The sequence below is a fragment of the Hyla sarda genome, chromosome 2, assembly GCF_029499605.1.
Source record: "Hyla sarda isolate aHylSar1 chromosome 2, aHylSar1.hap1, whole genome shotgun sequence".
In the NCBI taxonomy this organism is placed as follows: domain Eukaryota; kingdom Metazoa; phylum Chordata; class Amphibia; order Anura; family Hylidae; genus Hyla; species Hyla sarda.
This window is the reverse complement of record NC_079190.1, coordinates 428,379,545-428,399,661: the sequence shown is the minus strand read 5'-3', so window position 1 is coordinate 428,399,661 and position 20,117 is coordinate 428,379,545. Positions and strand designations below refer to the sequence as shown.

General features: G+C 42.6%; 1 protein-coding gene across 5 annotated transcripts in view; it reads right to left on the bottom strand.

Moving 5' to 3' along the window:
* Nucleotides 1–12,188: 12,188 nt before the first annotated feature.
* The window catches only part of MYO18A (myosin XVIIIA), a 350,022-nt gene continuing 342,093 nt past the window's right edge, over nucleotides 12,189–20,117 (bottom strand). For all 5 annotated transcript variants that reach the window (XM_056559045.1, XM_056559047.1, XM_056559046.1 and 2 more), the window contains one exon: nucleotides 12,189–14,496. In XM_056559045.1, the coding sequence (XP_056415020.1) occupies nucleotides 14,349–14,496 (148 nt within the window). In that variant the 3' untranslated portion in view covers nucleotides 12,189–14,348. The remainder of the gene's footprint in view (nucleotides 14,497–20,117) is intronic.

Genomic DNA, 20,117 nt, shown 5'->3' with positions numbered 1-20,117 from the left:
ACTTATCACCTATCCTTCGGAAAGGGGATAAAGTTCAGAGCTCTACAGATCTCCTTTAAGAGAAAATTTCATTGCCATAAGAGTTAATTCTATAAATATCTTCAACAAAGATCTGCAATTTTTAAACAATATTTGAAACATAACATCTAAACAATATTTATAAGCAGATATGTCTAGAATTTCGAAATATCTGATTTATCTTAATTTAATCGCAATTTAAATTTACTGGAGTTTAAAAAAAATTAAGGAAGATTGCCACATTATTTCCAATAAAGAAAAGCTTACGACAGTGAAAAGATCTAATCCCCCCCTCTGTTATATCAGCCTTTGTATTTTCCAGCTTTGCTTCTTAAATTTGGATCCTAGGACCCTTGTGCCCTATATGTAAAAATCACTAAGGGCCCATGGTTTCTTTACTTTAGAATTGTGAGGCTCTACCGAGCTGGAGATTGAGAAAATTGAGAAGAGCTAAGAAATTGATTTGGTATTTAATATTAAGCTGTGTTTTCCCAGATTTATTTCCCTAAGTATATGTAATAATAATAATACACTGCTCAAAAAAATAAAGATCTGAATGAATGAACTAATCGTATGAAATACTTTCGTCTTTACATAGTTGAATGTGCTGACAACAAAATCACACAAAAATTATCAATGGAAATCAAATGTATCAACCCATGGAGGTCTGGATATGGAGTCACACTCAAAATCACAGTGGAAACCACACTACAGGCTGATCCAACTTTATGTAATGTCCTTAAAACAAGTCAAAATGAGGCTCAGTAGTGTGTGTGTGGCCTCCACGTGCCCATATGACCTCCCTACAATGCCTGGGCATGCTCCTGACGAAGTGGCGGATGGTCTCCTGAGGGATGTCCTCCCAGACCTGGACTAAAGCATCCGCCAACTCCTGGACAGTCTGTGGTGCAACATGGATGGTGGATAGAGCGAGACATGATGTCCCAGATCAATCGGATTCAGGTCTGGGGAAAGGGCGGGCCAGTCCATAGCATCAATGCCTTCCTCTTGCATGAACTACTGACACACTCCAGCCACATGAGGTCTAGCATTGTTTTGCATTAGGAGGAACCCAGGGCCAACCCCACCAGCATATGGTCTCACAAGGGGACTGAGGATCTCATCTCGGTACCTAATGGCAGTCAGGCTACCTTTGGCAAGCACATGGAGGGCTGTGCGGCCCCCCAAAGAAATACCACCCCACACCATTACTGACCCACCATCTGCTTTGTGAACCTGCTTTCATCTGTGAAGAGCACAGGGCTCCAGTGGCGAATTTGCCAATCTTGGTGTTGTCTGGCACATGGCAAAAGTCCTGCACAGTGTTGGGCTGTAAGCACAACCCCCACCTGTGGACGTCGGGCCCTCATACTACCTCATGGAGTCTGTTTCTGACCATTTGAGTGGACACATGCACATTTGTGGCCTGCTGGAGGTCATTTTGCAGGGCTCTGGCAGTGCTCCTCCTGCTCCTCCTTGCACAAAGGCGGAGGTAGCGGTCCTGCCGCTGGGTTGTTGCCCTCCTCCACATCTCCTGATGTACTGGCCTGTCTCCTGACAGTGCCTCCATGCTCTGGACACTACGCTGACAGACACAGCAAACCTCCTTGCCAAAACATCAGCCAGGAAGCATAGGAACTGAGAAGTGGTCTGTGGTCACCACCTGCAGAACCTCTCCTTTATTAGAAGTGTCTTGCTAATTGCCTATAATTTCCAACTGTTGTCTGTTCCATTTGCACAACAGCATGTGAAATTGTCAATCAGTGTTGCTTCCTGAGTGGACAGTGTGATGTCACAGAAGTGTGATTGACTTGGAGTTACATTGTGTTGTTTAAGTGTTCCCTTTATTTATTTTTTTAGCAGTGTATAGCTGTATAGCCACCTGCTCTGGCAGATCACTAATAGCGGAAAGGAAGGCCATTCTATATTACTGAGGAAAAGAAAAAACCCTTCTGAAGTCAAATGCTGCTTATCCCAATGAAAATGGATTCCAAGTAAGCAGTAAAGTTCAAATCCAAAGTGGACTCCTCTATTTGCAGTACAATAGAATAATAAAAGGGCCAATGATGCTGCTGCTTCCACAACCGGCTAGCTTCAGGGCAGAGTGAGAAAGCAGCAGCGAGTAATGTCAGCGAGGTCCTGGAGTGCTGCACATGCACCAAACCTGCCACCCGAATAAGGAGGAAAACCGGCAAACAGGGCCAAGGATGGACCCATGGTGAGTATCATTTTCATCAGTGTCATCTGCATTACATGCCTGTACCAACAGTTTAGTGCTGGTGAATGGTGACAGATTCCCTTTAATAGATCCCAACAAGGGGTGCCTTCTTTTGGGATCTCCCTCTATGAGCCTCTTTTGGCAGGCAAGTGAGTATATTTCCATCAGGTAAGCAACTAGGACATTGAAACTGGGTTTTCCTCTTATACACCTCTATGACATCACAAATAGATTTCTGGCAGGTATGCTACTGTGACATCACAAGTAGTTATTAGGTAGTTTGATGCAACTTCAGGAGTAGGTTTTGCCAAGGGACACTCTTGTCACCTGACAATATGCTTTCATTTGGGAAATGTACTGTGACCATCAGGTTTCCATATGGTAATATGTGACATCACACTAGAGTTTCAGAGGATTGTGTTTCGGTGTTATATGTTTTATTTATTCAAGTAAGATTGACAAAGAAGTGACATTGTATCGGTGCTGCTGTGATGTCACAAGTAGGTTTAAAGGGGTACTCCACCCCTAGAGATCTTATCCCCTATCCAAAGGTAGGGATAAGATGTCTCACCGCGGGGGTCCCGCCACTGGGGACCCCTGCGATTTCCCTGCTGCACCCGGTGTTTGTTTAGAGCGTCGGGTGCTGAGCAGGAGACTTGCATTGAGGGGGCATGGCCTGACGTCACAAGCGGGGTGCGGCCATGACATCACGAGCCTTCGCCCGGCATTGCCAGTCATCCAGCATGGAGTGAAGTTCGCTCCATGCACCGGATGTTGGGGTTGTCATAGCTGGGATCGGGGAGGTCCCGTCTTGGGGGTCCTTTGGATAAGGGATAAGAAGTCGAGGAGCCGAGTACCCCTTTAATTCAAGAAGGTTACATTCCAGAACTGTGACAGCCAGGTACACTGCAGTGACATCACAAACAGTTTATACTTTTGTATGCGGTTATGAAAAGTTAAATATTAGTCAAGCGAGCTCCTGTAACTTTACAACTGTGTCCCTGCCCAGTCGGTCTCTGTGACATCACAAGGGACTATTAGTCATGTTGCTTCTTGTAACGCCAAAGTATGTTGTACTAAAATACAGTTGTGACAGCAGTAGATTTAACTTGTGCAAGCGAATGTATATTTCTGTTAGATTAGCTGTGACATCACCAGCCTTGCAGGTTTTTGTGACATCACAAGTACCGTAGATTTTTCATGTCAGGTTAGCAACTGTGACATCACAAATTGTGTTTTTCTCAGGTAAGCTGCTGAAAACATCACATCTGTATAAATCATGCAGCTTGCTGTGACATCCCAGAAGAGTGTTAACCAGGTACACTTGGTTACACAAGTAAACTAGTGTGACATCATAACTGCATCTTTCCCAGGTAGGTCCCAGCAACTATGGAGTGGAGAGAGGTAAGGTGCTGTGACATCTGGTTAGATCAGGCAATCATACGTGATCATAAGCATTAGAGTTTGCTGAAACAACAAAAGCAGAAACACCTGTGACATGGTTGGTACGGCTGAGAAAAGACATACGTCCATCAAGTTCAACCAAAATATTGAAGGGAAGGGGTGAGGTTGGATGAAGGGTAAGGGATGTGATTTTATATTTCTCCATAAGCATTAATGTTATATTGTGACATCACATGTCATTGCTATAAGGTAGACTACAGTTACAGTTGAAACCAGAAGTTTACATACACTACATAAAATACACATATGCATGTTTTTCTCACTATCTGACATGAAATCAGAATAAACCTAACTGTTTTAGGTCAATTAGGATTACCAAAATTATTTATATTTACCAAATGCCAGAATAATGAGGAGAGGGAGAGAAGGAGAGGGAGAGAAGGAGCGAGAGAGAGAGGGAGAGCGAGAGAAGGAGCGAGAGAGAGAGGGAGAGCGAGAGAAGGAGGGAGAGAAGGAGCGAGAGAGAGGGAGAGCAAGAGAAGGAGGGAGAGAAGGAGCGAGAGAGAGAGGGAAGCAAGAGAAGGAGGGAGAGAAGGAGCGAGAGAGAGGGGGAGAGAGGGGGATAGAGAGAGAAAGAGAGAGAGAGGGATAGTGAGAGAGATAGAGAGAGAGAGAGAAGAAGGGAGAGAGGGAGGGAGGCAGAGAAGGAGGGAGAGAGGGAGGGAGAGAAGGAGGGAGAGAAGGAGGGAGGGAGAAAAAAAAGAGAGAGAGGGAGGGAGGGAGAGAGGGAGGGAGAGAAGGAGGGAGAGAGGGAGGGAGAGAGGGAGGGAGGGAGGGAGAGAGGGAGGGAGAGAGGGAGGGAGAAAAGGAGGGAGGGAGGGAGGGAGGGAGAGAGGGAGGGAGAGAAGGAGGGAGGGAGAGAAGGAGGGAGAGAAGGAGGGAGAGAAGAAGGGAGAGAAGAAGGGAGAGAGAAGGAGGGAGAGAAGGAGGGAGAGAGAAAGGGAGAGAGGGAGGGTGAGAAGGAGGGAGAAAAGGGGAGGGAGAGAGAGAGAGAGAGGGAGGGAGAGAGAGAGGGAGAGATCATTTTAAGGCATTTTTTATTACTTTCTGCTAATTCAAAACTTTACATACATTTCATTAGTATTTGGTAGCATTGCCCTTAACCACCGACCCATTTTTTACCTCTATGACCAGGTTCTTTTTTTTATTTTTTTTAAATTTGATATGTATCTCTTTAAATGGTAATAACTTTAGAACACTTTTTCTGAGAGCGATTCTGAGATAGTTTTTTCGTGACATATTGTACTTTATATAACTGGTGCATTTTTGTTGACACATGATGCATTTTTTGTGAAAAACTTCAAAACATTGTGAAAAATTGGAAAATATCTGTCTTTTTTTTTTTTAATGGTATACAATGTGCAGTAAAAGTGATGTTTTATTTATTCTGTGGGTCAGTACGATTATGGCGATTCCCATTTTATATAGCTTTCTATGTTCTTTTCCTTTTCCAAGCAGAATTCTTTTTCTGCCATTCATTTTCCAACAGCCGTCACTTTTTTATTTTACGTCCGCCGCCATTGAGTAAGAGCTTATATTTTGCGGGATGAGCTGTTTTTACAGGTTATACTATGCTGGAATACATTTGTACTGCAGCACAGTATGACCTGATGAGCTGCAGACACTACAGCCTGTGTGATCCAGCCTCTGGCTGGATCTCACAGGCTTCCGTAGCAGGCATACAGAAGGTCACGATCTGACCTCCTGCTGCCATAGCAACCAACAGCGGCCCGCGATTGTATCGTGACGCCGTTGAAGAACAGGGGGAGAGCGCTCCCCCTGTCAACACCATAGATGCCGTGATCAGCATTGATCACGGCATCTATGGAGTTGATGCTGCCGGGACCGGCGCGATCTGCGGCGGGACTCCGGCTGTGATTGACAGCTGGGTCCCGTCACCGATCTCCTGCGCTGCTCGCGGCAGTGCCGGAGATCGCTATGACGTATGCATACGCCCAATTGTGCGAACGTGTCTGATGATTGGACGTATGCATATGTCCTATAGCGGGAAGGGGTTAAGGATGCATGGTTTTTCCACTTATGATTTTTAAAAGGTGAGGAGGAAAAAACGAAACTCTTTAAATTTTGCACCTAAAATTCCATGTTATGGCTTATTTTTTGCGCCAACAATTCTACTCTGCAGTGACAGTCATTTTACCCAAAAATCCACGGCGAAACGAAAAAAAAATTCATTATGCGACAAAATGTAAGAAAAAAATGGCATTTTGTAATTTTTTTGGGCTTCCGTCTCTACGCAGTGCATTTTTCGGTAAAAATGACACCTTCTCTTTATTCTGTAGATCCAAACAGTTAAAACGATACCCTACTTATAAAGGTTTGATTTTGTCTTAAAAATCATAACTACATGCACGAAAATTAATACGTTTAAAATTGTTATCTTCTGACCCCTATAACCTTTTATTTTTCGGTACAATTTTTGTTTTGATTGGACTTTTTGATAGCTTTTTATTAATTTGTTTTGCTATAAAAAGTGAACAAAATACCTTATTTTGGACTTTGGAATTTTTTTAGCACGTACGCCATTGACTGTGCGGTTTAATTAACGATATATTTTTATAGTTTACGCCATTGACTGTGCGGTTTAATTAACAATATATTTTTCTAGTTTGGACATTTTCGCGATACCATATATGTTCATTTTTATTTACAGTTTTTTTTTATGGGAAAAGGGGGGCTTGAATCTCAGCTGATCGGACGCATGTAGGGGACCTTCCTTCAGCATCCTGGCTGATCGGGACACCGCGGACACCGATCAGCCCGACAGAGCTGCCGAGATGCAATTTTTTCACCTTTAGATGCAGCAATGAGCTTTGATCGCTGTGTCTAAAGGGTTAATAGTGCACGGCCCAACGATCGGTACAGAACGCTATTAGCCCAGGGTCCCAGCTTTCGCTAGCCTCCGGGACGACCCGCTATGATACGGGGTCACGGCGTGACCCCACGTTTTAGACCGGGTGCAGAGCGTACAGGTACGTCCTGCGTCCTTAAGAGGTTACACTATATGACATGGGTCAATCATTTTGGATATCCTTTCACAAGCTTCTCACAGTAGTTGGTATGAATTTTGGGCCATGTGTAACTGAGCCATGTTTGTAGGTCGCCTTGCTCGCACCTACCTTTTCAGCTTTGCCCATAAATTTTCAATAGGATTGAGATCAGGGCTTTGTGATGGCCACTTCAAAACATTGACTTTGTTATCCTTAAGCCACTTTGTAACCAGTTTGGCAGTAGGCTTCGGGTCATTGTCCATTTGGAAGACCCATATGCGCTCAAGCTTTAACTTCCTGGCTGATGTCTTGAGATGTTGCTTCAGTATTGCCACGTAAACTTATTTTCTTATGATACCATCTATTTTATGAAGTGCTTTTGTTCTTGGGCTGATATGCACATGTCGGACCAAAGCACGTTCATCTCTGAGACACAGAACCCATCTCCTTCCTGAGCGATAAGATGGCTTGTAGTTGCATATAATTGTTTGTACAGATGAACAAGGCACCTGCAGGTATCTGGAAATTACACGCAAGGATGATCCGGACTTGTGCAAGTCCACAATTCCCTTCCTGATATCTTGGCTGATTTCTTTATACTTTCCCATGATGTTACACACAGAAGCAGTGTTTTTCGGGTGTGCATTAAAATATATCCACAGGTGTGTGTCTAATTGACGCAGATGCTGCCAATAAACCTATAAGAAGCTTCCAAAGACACGACAGCACATGGGCTGTCCCAAATTGTTTAAAGGCATAGTAATCCCAGTGTACGTAAACTTTTGACTTTGCAGCAAGTAATAAAAATGGCTTAAAAAAATCTCTCATTGTTCTGGCAATTATATTGGCAATGGTATTTTGTGATCCTAATTGACCTAAAACGGGTAAGATTTATTCTGATTTCATGTCAGATAGTGAGAAGAACACGCATACATGTCTTTTTATATAGTGTATGTAAACTTCTGGTTTCAAATGTACATCACAACTGTGTAAATGTCATCACATGTTGATTTCAATCTTGTAATCCAATAGCATAAATCCCTGGTACAACCAGAATGGTTCCGTATGATAAATCATGATCATACTGATCAAATTTGGTAGTGCAGTGGATTTAGGGTATCAGATTGTTGACTGTTACCAGTCCTGCAGTGAGGTTACAACTGTAGTGAGGTCATCTGCTATGACATCACAAGTGTGGTAAGCAATCTACGGTAACAGAACATAGAGATTGTGGCAATCTATATTTCCTCCTATGTAAACCTTGCATAGTGGTTGCAATCTGTATGATGGCTGTGGGTTTTACTCAGATACCGTGCTGTGATATCACAAGTAGACTTCAGTGAGGTAAGCTGCAGTGGCATCACACATGTTTCAGTCTAGGAATCAATCTTTTGTGACATCACAACTGTATCTCAGATAGGTAGGCTGCAGTGACAGCACAATCTGGTAGTGATTGTTTACTCAGGTACACCGCGGTGACAGTAAAGATAAGACGATCAGCTCACCCACTCGTGTGAATCAGTCTTTTACGGCAGCAGCACAACTCTCATTCTGAAGCCCGGAAATGAACGCTGGAGCCAAGTCTCCTGGTGAAGTAATCCACAATGAAGCAGGTAGATATCCGGCTCCGTATATAACTGAGACTTGTTAAATCGAAACGCGTCGGCATTTAATTTGTGTTTTAATCTTCCACCTTTTCTTTCTATTTTGGATACACTTGTATTTTAACAGGTTTCTATTAAAGATAAAAAATTTATTAAGTGATATGGTAATTTTTATATATATATATATATATATATATATATATATATATATATATATATATAACGTGTAATCATAATTCCCTTTTGTGTATTGCATCTATATTCTTTGCCATCTCCCAGTGAGCTTATTACGTGTTTGGCTGCTCTTTGTGCTTCCCTCCCCCATTCCTTTGTGTATAGTTTCTTATAAATGCTTTCTACACTTTGAATTACACGCCTTAATACTAATGACGTCAAGTGTCCGTAGAACGTGCGGCAGACTATAGAAGCTTCAGGTGTCATGTGACTTTTAATGTATGCCTAAAGATATCCTCTCATTGGTTAAAATCAAACCTTGGAATTTATGGGGAGTTGTCCTGGTGCTATGTGACTAGGGGAATAAAATGTTTTTGGCTCCCAGAGTCAACACTGTTTAAGCCTGGTATACTGATGTGACATCACTCAGGGTTACTACATCAGGCAGGTGGCTTGTTATGACTTCACAAGTGGGCTACTGTAACAATTAAAATAAAATAGATTTTAGTCAGAAAAACTGTGACATCACTACTATGTTTCTGCCAGGCAAACTTTTGATGTCAATAAGGTTTTTAGAAAGGTGCACTGCTGTGACGTCAACATTGTTTATGCCAGGTATGCTGCTGTGACATCACAAGAAGATTTTAGTCAAGTGTTTGTGACATCACAAGTAAATGTCACACATGTAAACTGCTGTGAAATCACAAGTTTGTTGTAATAGTGCAAGCTGCTATAAAGTCACATGGAATTTTTCTTTTTTTTAGTTAAAGGGGTACAGCTGTCACGCCCCCTCCCATAGGCTTGCATTGAGGGAGCGGAGAGTGACGTTACACGGGGGCGGGGCCGTGACGTCACAATGCTCCGGCCCCTGTGATCGCCGGAGTGAACGTGCTCTGGGGACTGATTGTAACGGGTGCTGCGTGCAAGATCACGGGGGTCCTTTGGATAAGGGATAAGATGTCTAAGCGCCAGAGTACCCCTTTTAAGCGTGACTCACATTCTGCTGCAGCAGAAGGATATTTTTTCAATCCCCAGGTAGTCTCATAACCACGAGACTCATGTGAACAGACGGATTCCCGGAAGTCCCTTGCTGAAGACTATGTCTAACAACGTGAGTCTCTGGGATAATTCTTGGTCCACCAGACTGCCCAGGAGATTGTATCCTGCAGCCTGAGTCAAATGTGAATATCGCTTTAAGCTGTCAGCTCATGAACATTCTTGTAGGGCTATGTTCTCACATGGTATTTGGCCTGTTTTTGCCTCAACAAACACACCACAAATGGCTTTTTTTCCAGCTCAATTCTGTGGGAAAACCATTCCCACACACTTTAAAGGGGTACTCCACTTTAAAAAAAATTCTTTTAAATCAACTGCTGCCAGAAATTTTAAAAGATTTGTAAATTACTTCTATTAAAAATTCTTAATCCTTCCAGTACTTATCAGCTGCTTAATACTACAGAGGAAATTATTTTCTTTTTGAATTTCTTTTCTGTCTGACCACAGTGCCCTCTGACACCTCTGTCCGTGTCAGAAACTGTCCGGAGCAAGAAAAGTTTGCTATGGGGGATTTTCTCCTGCTCTGGACAGTTCCTAAAAGGGACAGAGATGTCAGCAGAGAGCACTGTGGTCAGACAGAAAGGAAATTCAAAAAGAAGAGAACTTCCTCTGTAGTATTCAGCTGCTAATAGGTACCGAAAGGGTTAAGATTCTTAAATAGAAGTAATTTACAAATATTTCTAACATTCTGGCACCAGTTGATTTAAAAGAAAATGTTTTCTAGTGGAGTACCCCTTTAAAGGTTAAGTGTCAGCACATAAGTGCCATATTAACAGCCCCCAGTACCTTATGGTGCATGAGAATAACTTTGTAGAAATTAATGGTGCTTGCGCCATATGTGACTAAGCCCCTAGTCCCAGAGGAGCAGCCTCTCTCTTGCTGGCCACACCCAAGCTTCACCCACCACAGCTTGAGTGACATCCCCTAGTGCTGCCTGCCACACAGCTTGCATACCTCAAGAGCTGGTCCTGCAGAACTCAAGCCCTAATCCTACCTAAAGAGTGTGAGATCTATCAATTAAGGCTGTTGAGGCAGGGAGAGGTTGCCAGGGACCACCCCGATGACTTGTGGTTCAGGCCGCATGAAAAAATTGATGACAGGTTCCATTTAAAATGCTCCATGATGAAGATTAAAATGTTGGGAGGTGTGTACTTTACATAGATGATTCAATTCCGACCACAGAGATGCTGAAATTATTCTAACCATATTCACTCCTTCATATTGCAGATGGAAAAGTAAACTATACACATACACACCCAGGCAGATTTTATTTCGTTTTTTATTTAACTCCACACAACTGATAAAAAAAGCTGCAGCTCAAGCACATCCATAGTATGGATATATATATATATATATATATATATATATATATATATATATATTCCCTTTCCTACCCCAACCTCATGTGAGATAGACCATCCACCAGGGACATATACAGCTTGTTGTATTCTAAGGACCGGGCCAATTCTGCAAAATCTGCAGTGCAAAGATTACTCCTATCTAGGATGCAAACGAACAAATATATAAAACTCTGAAGAAAAAAAATACATTTTAAAAAAATTCCCACCAAAATCTGGATTTAACAGTTATGATCTAGAAAATATTACATACCAGAAATAAAGAAATAGGAGGCCCTTCATGTTTAATATTAAGTAAGAGGAATCACACATCGAAGTGTCAATTGAATAAGATTTTTTTCCCAAGCAAAATCATACTTTTTATTGCACTGTTGATGAAAATAGAATGAAGTGGTAATTAAAAAATAAAATAAAAACACATGGGAAACTGTATAATGTATGCCAGACCACAAAGGGTTACTTTTATCATATAAATGCCCCATCGTGCTTAAAGAGTACTTTCCGCCCAAACACAAAGTGCCTCATGCCTTAGTGATGTTGTTGGCGCTAGTTATTAACAGGCTGCATTCTCATGAATTTTGTTAAAAGTCATCTCCATGTAAAACAGGTGCAGATAAGAAGAATCCCCCAATCCAGAGTCATACCGGTATTCACGAAGCTGAGATCTAAGCTACTGTTTGCACAGAGGCATAAAAACCTGTGGTCACCTTTCACTTTCTCTACCGTTAGTGACCAATTTACTTTAAGGGCACGTTCACAAAAACAAAATCCACTGTGGGTTTTCCGTAACAGAAATTCCGCTTGCAAATTCCGCAAGAGGAATTTCCGCAGCCGGAAAGTCTGCAGCAGATTTTTTTCCGCTGCAGAAAATCCTTGGTAGCTTATGTACATGTAAAATGTTTATTTTTCTCAGCAATTAAATTAATTATCCCTGGATAAGCAGGGCTAAGGGGATTCATTGGCTAACGTTTAACTCTAAGTTGGTCTTAGGTCAAGAAATCCTGTGTGTTTTATTAAAGGGGTACACCGCCTCTAGAAAACTTCTCCCCTATCCAAAGGATAAGATGTCTGATCGCAGGGGTCCCGCCGCTGGGGACCCTTGTGATCTCCCTGCTGCACCCAGTGTTAGTTTAGAGCATCGGGGGCAGCGCCAGAGGCTGGTGACTTCACTGCTGCGCCGCACTCGTGATGTCATGCCCATGCCCCCTCAATGCAAGTCTATGGGAGGGGGTGTGATGGCCATCACACCCCCTCCCATAGACTTGCATTGAGGGGGCATGGCCGTGACATCACGAGCGGGGCATGACTGATGTCACAAGCCTCCGCCCCTCATCGTCAGTCATCCGGCACGGCGGGACCCCTGCGATCAGACATCTTATCCCTTATCCTTCGGAGTACCCCTTTAATCCTGCAGAGATCTTCCTTAAGTATGATCTCTGAGAACTATCTGCTCCAGAGCGACTGACATTTACATCAGTGGACTCTAGGTGCAAACTGTGAGCACTCTGGATGATACAAGATTGTATTATATTCCTTGATCTATTATGGTCAATATCTCACTTCTATATTACAAAAGTGTTATAGCAAAGTCGTTCACTTTGCTGTTTCTTTAAATGATAGCACTAGGGTAGTAAGAGCCTCTAGCATTCATACACACCCAGTTGCTATGTGAATGGGCTACACTGTTATAAGGCTGTAGGCAGCAAAAGTGTCATCTGTTAAAGGGGTTGTCTGGAAAAAGTGTGTTTTTTTTTTTTTTTTTAATATGCCCAGGTTGCTTGCTTAAACAAAAATTGCACAAAAAACAACAACAACAAAAAAACTTTACTTACCTTCCTCACTCCCCTGCAGGCAGGACACCACCGCGGCCAGCAATATGTCATGTCAACCCCAGCACAAGGAAGTGAAGTTCAGCAAGAACTGCGTTCTATTCTGCTAGAACTGAGGCTGAAGGACAGCAAGAAGGTCCATTTTTTTTTTATTGAAGCAGGCAGTCTGGGCATATTTATATAATAACACAGTAAGAAATGAATGCTTAAAAGAATTTAGATTTAAAAAAAAAAATGAGGGGGGGGGGGGGAATATTCACTATGAGGTGTATCTACTTTACAGGAAAAGAGTAAGCACAGTGTTCCCGTATTATCAGTACATGGCCTGGTACAGATTCTATTAATTGCAGGCGTCCTACAAACAGCACCCAAAATCTCAGCTTCCTAGACAAGTTACTTGGTTGAATAGGAGGTTGTTCTTAACTGCATCTGATGTTCAGATTTTTTTTTTTTTTTAAGCAGAACCAAAACTCATGTTCCAGCACATGCAGGAGAGTAAATACTGTAACTGTAAGATGTCATTCTGGATACGGGGGTGGCAGTGACGCTCCCCCTGTTTTTCATAAGACAACTTCAACACTAAAAATGACACTTTCACTGTTACACCATAGCAAGTGATAAGCAAAATCCAGCCAACGATAAGCGTTCGTGCTACAAGACTTGCATGTTGAGATGTTTCGTCTTTAAGTTGACTGCAGATCAGCAAAGAAGAATGTTACATCTAGGTACAATTTGTGTCAGTCAGAACGGTTGTACATATTCTTGGTATTAAGGCTTGAAATACCAATGTAATCGCTTTATGTCGTCCCCTTGGCAAGCTAGGAGATTAAGAAATACTGTGTATTAAATAACACGTTAAGCCTTGGCTTAGAGGATGTCCTCCACTGTTAGATACCTACATATTGCAGCATGCCTCTGTTCATTGTCCACATTCTGAACTATGACCCCCCAGCAGAGCCAGCCCGAGTGATCAGTTACATTATATCTGCTGTCTATTCTCATTCAACCAGGATAGCAACTGTATATACATAATAAACATATGTAAATAAAAAGATACAGGGTGATCACTTAGGAGGGGTCTAGGAAGCATGTGGTTTCCCATACTAAAGGGTTAAACCAGGAGGGCAGAAAAAGGCACCATTGAAGCTGGGAGCCCCCATCATGAGCCTCCAGGACTGCTTACTCCCCTAATATTTACATATACATAGAGAGAGTAGAGGCCATAGGACAATGAGAAATCCCAGCTATCGGAAATTCACTGTTCCACCAAGGGGTGAAAAAAAGATGCAGAAAACAGTACATGAAGATAATAATTTATCTGATTCTCTTCTCCATTCCCACCAACCATCAACAAGTAAAGTAAAAGACAATCCAATGAAAGCACCCTGCAACTTTAAACGCAGAAATGAGCCCATGCAGTAAGGTTGCCAGGTGGTGGACAGGAATGGGGGGGGTCTCAAGTTTGTATTGAGATGTACTGAGGTGCACGTCATTCTTCTCAGGCTGAAAGCCAATACACACAGTTCTAAGGACACGTACAAAAACCGAATTTCTCAGTCTGTGGAAACGGCAACATTTCCCCATTCCTATAGGTGGCACTGTTCACATCCTCATTAAGATTAGGACAAGGGTTCAGAGGATTTGGTTTCTGTGTCACTGTCGCTCAGGTAGCTCCGTGATGAATATTTCGATCGGTATGTGCTTCCAAAATTGTCCTGCTCATCCTCCTCTCTGTCATAGCTTAGCGGTTTCCTATAGGTTGGGGGGCTGGAAGAAAAAAAGAAGGCATAGTTAATAGTCTATACTAATAAAGTATCATTCAGGCTAGATGCACAGTATATAAAAACCCAAGAAGTGGTCAACTATTACCACACACAAAGTATTTCACACCTAGTAACTTTTGATGTGTAGAACATGCCAACTATAGTGCAGTCACACATAGTCAGGAGGAAGGCACACTCATATGTACATGCAGGTTAGCCATTATATTCAAGGAAGCAATAGCCCTTAAAGCTTACATAAAGGGAGCCTCTGTGAGTTGTTTGAATGGTTGAATAGTTGAGCGAATGACTGTCTGATGAGTGATGAGAGCTGATGACGCAGTCGTACACTTTTTAGTCCATATTGGACATTACAATAGTTCAAACTGCCCATTTATGATCAATAATACTTTTTGAAGGATGAAGGATCTTTCTGAGAGTAAGATCCTTTATCTGACTAAAAGTGGAGAATTCACAACACAGTCGACTTCTTATGGGTGATGATAGATGTTAGATAAAAAGGTTGTCCATTGTTAAAACATCACCTGCCGAACAATTCATTTTGTTAAAACTGTTTTTATTGACTTTAATCATTAAAGTGTACGAGAACCTTAAAAGGGGTACTCACCTCTGGACATCTTATAAAGATATCTGATCACGGGAGGGGTCCGGATGCGGGACCCCCCCACGATCTCCAGGGGGCACCCTGGCGTTCTGAACATTTTTGTTCAGAATGCTGGGTTCGGGAGGTCGTGACATCACACCATGCCCCCTCCATTCATGTCTATAGGAAGGTGGGCGTGACGGCTGTGGTAGCACTTCACGTCCCCTCCCATAGAAATGAATGTAGAGGGCATGGTATGACGTCACAACCACGGCAGCACAAACCCAGAGTTCTGAACAAAACTCTGGATAGGTGATAAGATATCCATGGGCGGAGTACCCCTTTAATGGGAATTTGTCAACAACAACACCTGCACTAACCTGCTGGTACAGGGGAATGGTGAGGGTGATGCTGATTCAAATGTGGCTCCCTTCCCAAACCATGCACTACTCTGCCAATGGGCCAAATGCAATTCAAGGATATTTATTTTCATTGCAGTCATATAATGGATAACATTTATTCCTCTTTACATACTTGTTCCTATGTTTTCCCCCCCCCCCAGCAATTAAAGAAGGTCCAGAGAGACCGAAACGTCATGCAGTATATGATTGTGACAACCATAAACATCTTTCAATTGCCTTCAATCCATTAACGTGCGGAGTACTTATTTCTCAAAGTATTAAAAGGGGTATTCCGGCCTTATACATCTTATGCCCTATCCAAAGGATAGGAGATAAGATGTGTGATCACAGGAGTCCCACTGCTGCGACCCCCGTGATCTTGGTGCAGCCCCGGCATTCTGTGCTTCCGAGACCAAGACGTGAATGTCCCCTTTCATAGACATGAATGGATGGGGAGTGACGTGACGTCACGAGGGGGCGTGGCTGTGATGTCATGTCTCGGTGGCAGCTTCCGGCACAGACTGCTGGAGGCTGTACTGAGATCGGAATACCCCTTTAAAGGGCAAGCCTAGTGCTGCTAGTGCTGCAGCCAAAAGTTTCTTGCAATTTAATCTCCCATCAGAAAGTTGAACCCAACAGCAGAATACATAGCAGATTCGGCCATACTGTTACTGTTAACTTAGCTGCAAACACTGGGTATTGTATGGTTGCCAAGGCAAAGTACCACCCAATCAGCCTACGGCATCTATCATGGGGATTCAAACTAGTGGTGAGAGACGTAAATGCCAGCATGGGAGGTACCCTTTAAGGGATGAAGAAAGAACACCCCTATGACAAAGGAACAAAATGTGTTCCTGTTCACCCAAGAGTACATACTTCTCGTTTTCGTAAAGCGGACTTTAAGAATTTTGACAATAAACATCAGTGATTTTATATAGATATAGCTACAAGTGCTGGACCTGTCTTTTCAACTGAATTACTCCTGTATGGGCACCACAACAGACGTGGAACTTTCCATACATTGCTGGGACCCCTATCTTGAACCTTTGAAGGAACCCAGTTTCTGAATGATTTACTTTTGCTACCATATCATTTCTGATGTCTTTCTTTCTTGCCTGCATGCAATCCTTATTACCAGGAACAGAAAATATTCCTTACAATCTAAACTAGGTCTCTATGGCTCCTCTCTATGGCTCCGGCATGCAAACAGTTACAGTTCCAATGTGGCATATTAATTGTAATGAATACCACCATCACATTTATTAAAGAGGTCTGCAGATCCTGAGAAACTGCACAATGTGGAAGAAGAAATAGCATCATTAAGTCCTGATAGGGACCATTCAATCATCATGCGGCTGTGGACATTAATCCATAAAATAGATGCAAACTACCTCCTTCCCCTAATTAATACATTAACCATGGGAATGCACAGGGAAGTCTTATTTCCTTCCACCAGGTTTTTGCTCCTGCTCACAGACACACCATATATTATATATATATATATATATATATATATATATATATATATATATATATATATATATATATATATGTACCGTAACACTCGATGTACAATGTGTCTATCATTTGCAATGTAAATACTAATAGAAGTGCAGTGAGAGGTTCCAATCAGAAAGCTGGAAGCTCCATTTGGTAATTGCTTACATCTGCACCCACGTCCCCTCCCTCCTTGTATTCCCGATTTTCTACCCCTATGAATCTTTATTCGGCTCCAAAATGTGCCTTCCAGGCAGAAACAAATTGTGTTGAAGTTGTGCAAATTGCAGGCACGACAGAGTATTAATCCAGATCAATGAGCGGAGGGAGATTGAAAAACAAAGGATCTGTCAGGGAATTTGCTACCTGCCCTGCGAGGATTCTCCTCACCAAACAAATAAATGAACAATGCACAGCCTGGCAGCCATGGCAGAGGGGAAGGGGTGGAAACACACTATGTATTACCTGTCTCACAAGTATTGTTCACAGGCTACAAAATATACAAAACAAAATTATGTTGAATCTTCTCTTGTAGGAAAACCTTTGATGTCAACGCTTCATAGGTAAAGTAAGATATAATAGACTATATATATATATATATATATATATATATATATATATATATATATATATATATATAATCTCCTACAAACCTACAGAGGGTAGGGGACTTAAAATGGTCATCACTTATTACCTGACTTGGGAGTCACCAGGACAACCCCCTATGGCTTCTCCTTGCCCTGCTAACTTTAAGTCATTGATGTCTCTCTATAACCAACCAGTGAGAGAGCTGTCAATCAAGGCTGGTGGGAAACCAAACTCACCATACAATGCTACAGACAGTCCAGATCTGCAAAACATCTCAAAGGCTGGAAGAACTGACCAATCAGAATGGTAAAACACCTGTATTACTGAAGTGCATGCACTGACTGGAGGTATTACATGTTCTGCAACACTCTTTCCCTGTGCCATTGTTGGCTGCTCCTTTGGACAACTGGTGAGGGCGGCATCGTTTTACTTTTTTAGGACATTGCATGTACGTACAGGACCCTGAAGAAGCTCCGGTCCTCTACATAGACAGTGATTACAGCTCACAGCAGCTCTTTCTTACCTTTATATGTAAGGACTTGCTTTATGTATATTAGTTATTTACTTACTATTGTTTAATGATCACTTTTTCCTATTTTTGGATGACAATATGGGGCTTTAGAACCAATTACCAGGTCTCTATAGAGTTATACAAAGGTTTCAACATACTATACAATGGTCTCAACATACAATGGTCGTCCTGGAACCAGTAAATATTGTGACTGGAACCACTGCATACGTCTCTCTGTAGTAACTCTGCACAGCCATACCATAGTCTCTAATGGAGAGGGCGGTAGTTTTTCTGGACACTTTTCATTTACATTCCAGGAAGGAATTGAATGTATAGCTAATGTTATGGCAACCCTGGGGAAATTTTTATAATAAACAGCTTATTATATAATTTACCTTCTAAATATTACAATCTTATTAAACTAAAGGTCAGTTTATCAGACAACGTAGACTGAATCTCGAAGTATTGAAGGCAATCTCAAATGTCACCACTTTCCCCTACAGTTTATCCAATGGCTACACCATAGCAGCGCAGTTGTGAAGAAGACAGTATATGGCGAGTACGTGACATGCTATACTAAATCAATAAACTATTGTGGACTACAACATTTACTAAACTAAACTATTGTGAACTACAACAATTACTACAATAAACTATTGTGGACTACAACATTTACTAAACTGAACTATTGTGAACTACAACAATTACTACAATAAACTATTGTGGACTACAACATTTACTACAATAAACTATTGTGGACTACAACATTTACTACAATAAACTATTGTGGACTACAACATTTACTACAATAAACTATTGTGGACTAGGGATCGACCGATATCGTTTTTTTAGGGCCGATACCGATAATTGGTGCAGGTTAGGGCCGATAGCCGATAACTTATACCGATATTCCGGTATAAGTTATCGGCTATTTAACCCCCTGCGACACCGCTGCAGATCATGGATTTAAAGCGGGTGCTTTAAATCAATGATCTGCAGTGGCTTTTGCGGGGCCATAGGCCACCGCCGCCACCCACTTCTCTCCCCTACCTGTCAGGGTGGTCCGGGCCATCCATCCATCGTTCATGTAGTGTCTGTGGGCGTTCCGGGTGGAGGGTGGTCCGGTCCGGGCTGTCCTTCTCCGGCGGTCATCTTCTCCACTCCGGGCAGGCTCCGGCCTAGTACGCTGCATAGACGCCGCTGCGCAGTGACGCCCGTGCGCAGCGACGCACCTGATGTAACGGCGTAGCGGCGTCTATGCAGCGTACTAGGCCGGAGCCTGCCCGGAGTGGAGAAGAAGACCCCCGGAGAAGAAGGACAGCCCGGACCGGTTCACTCTTCACCCGGAACGCCCCCGGACACTACAGGAACGATGGATGGCCCGGACCACCCCCATTACGGGTAAGTTTAATTTTTTTATTGACTCGGAGGGTGGGGGAGGGGCCCGACCGGTATAGCGGTATGGGCAAAAATCCATACCGGTATACCGCCCAGCATCACTGTGGGGGGTGCGACGCCGTGCGGTGGGTCGAGGGGGTACGGTGCGGCGGGTCGAGGGGGTGGCGGTGCGGTGGGGGCGGTGCGAGAGGCGGGGCATTATCGGCTTATCGGCAAGATAATTGCTGATACCGATAATGCCCAAAATCGTGATTATCGGCCGATAATATAGTCCATACCGATAATCGGTCGATCCCTATTGTGGACTACAACAATTACTACAATAAACTATTGTGGACTACAACATTTACTACAATAAACTATTGTGGACTACAACATTTACTACAATAAACTTTTGTGGACTACAACATTTACTACAATAAACTATTGTGGACTACAACATTTACTACAATAAACTATTGTGGACTACAACATTTACTACAATAAACTATTGTGGACTACAACAATTACCGTACTACAAAAAACTATTGTGGACTACAACATTTACTACAATAAACTATTGTGGACTACAACATTTACTACAATAAACTATTGTGGACTACAACAATTACCGTACTACAATAAACTAT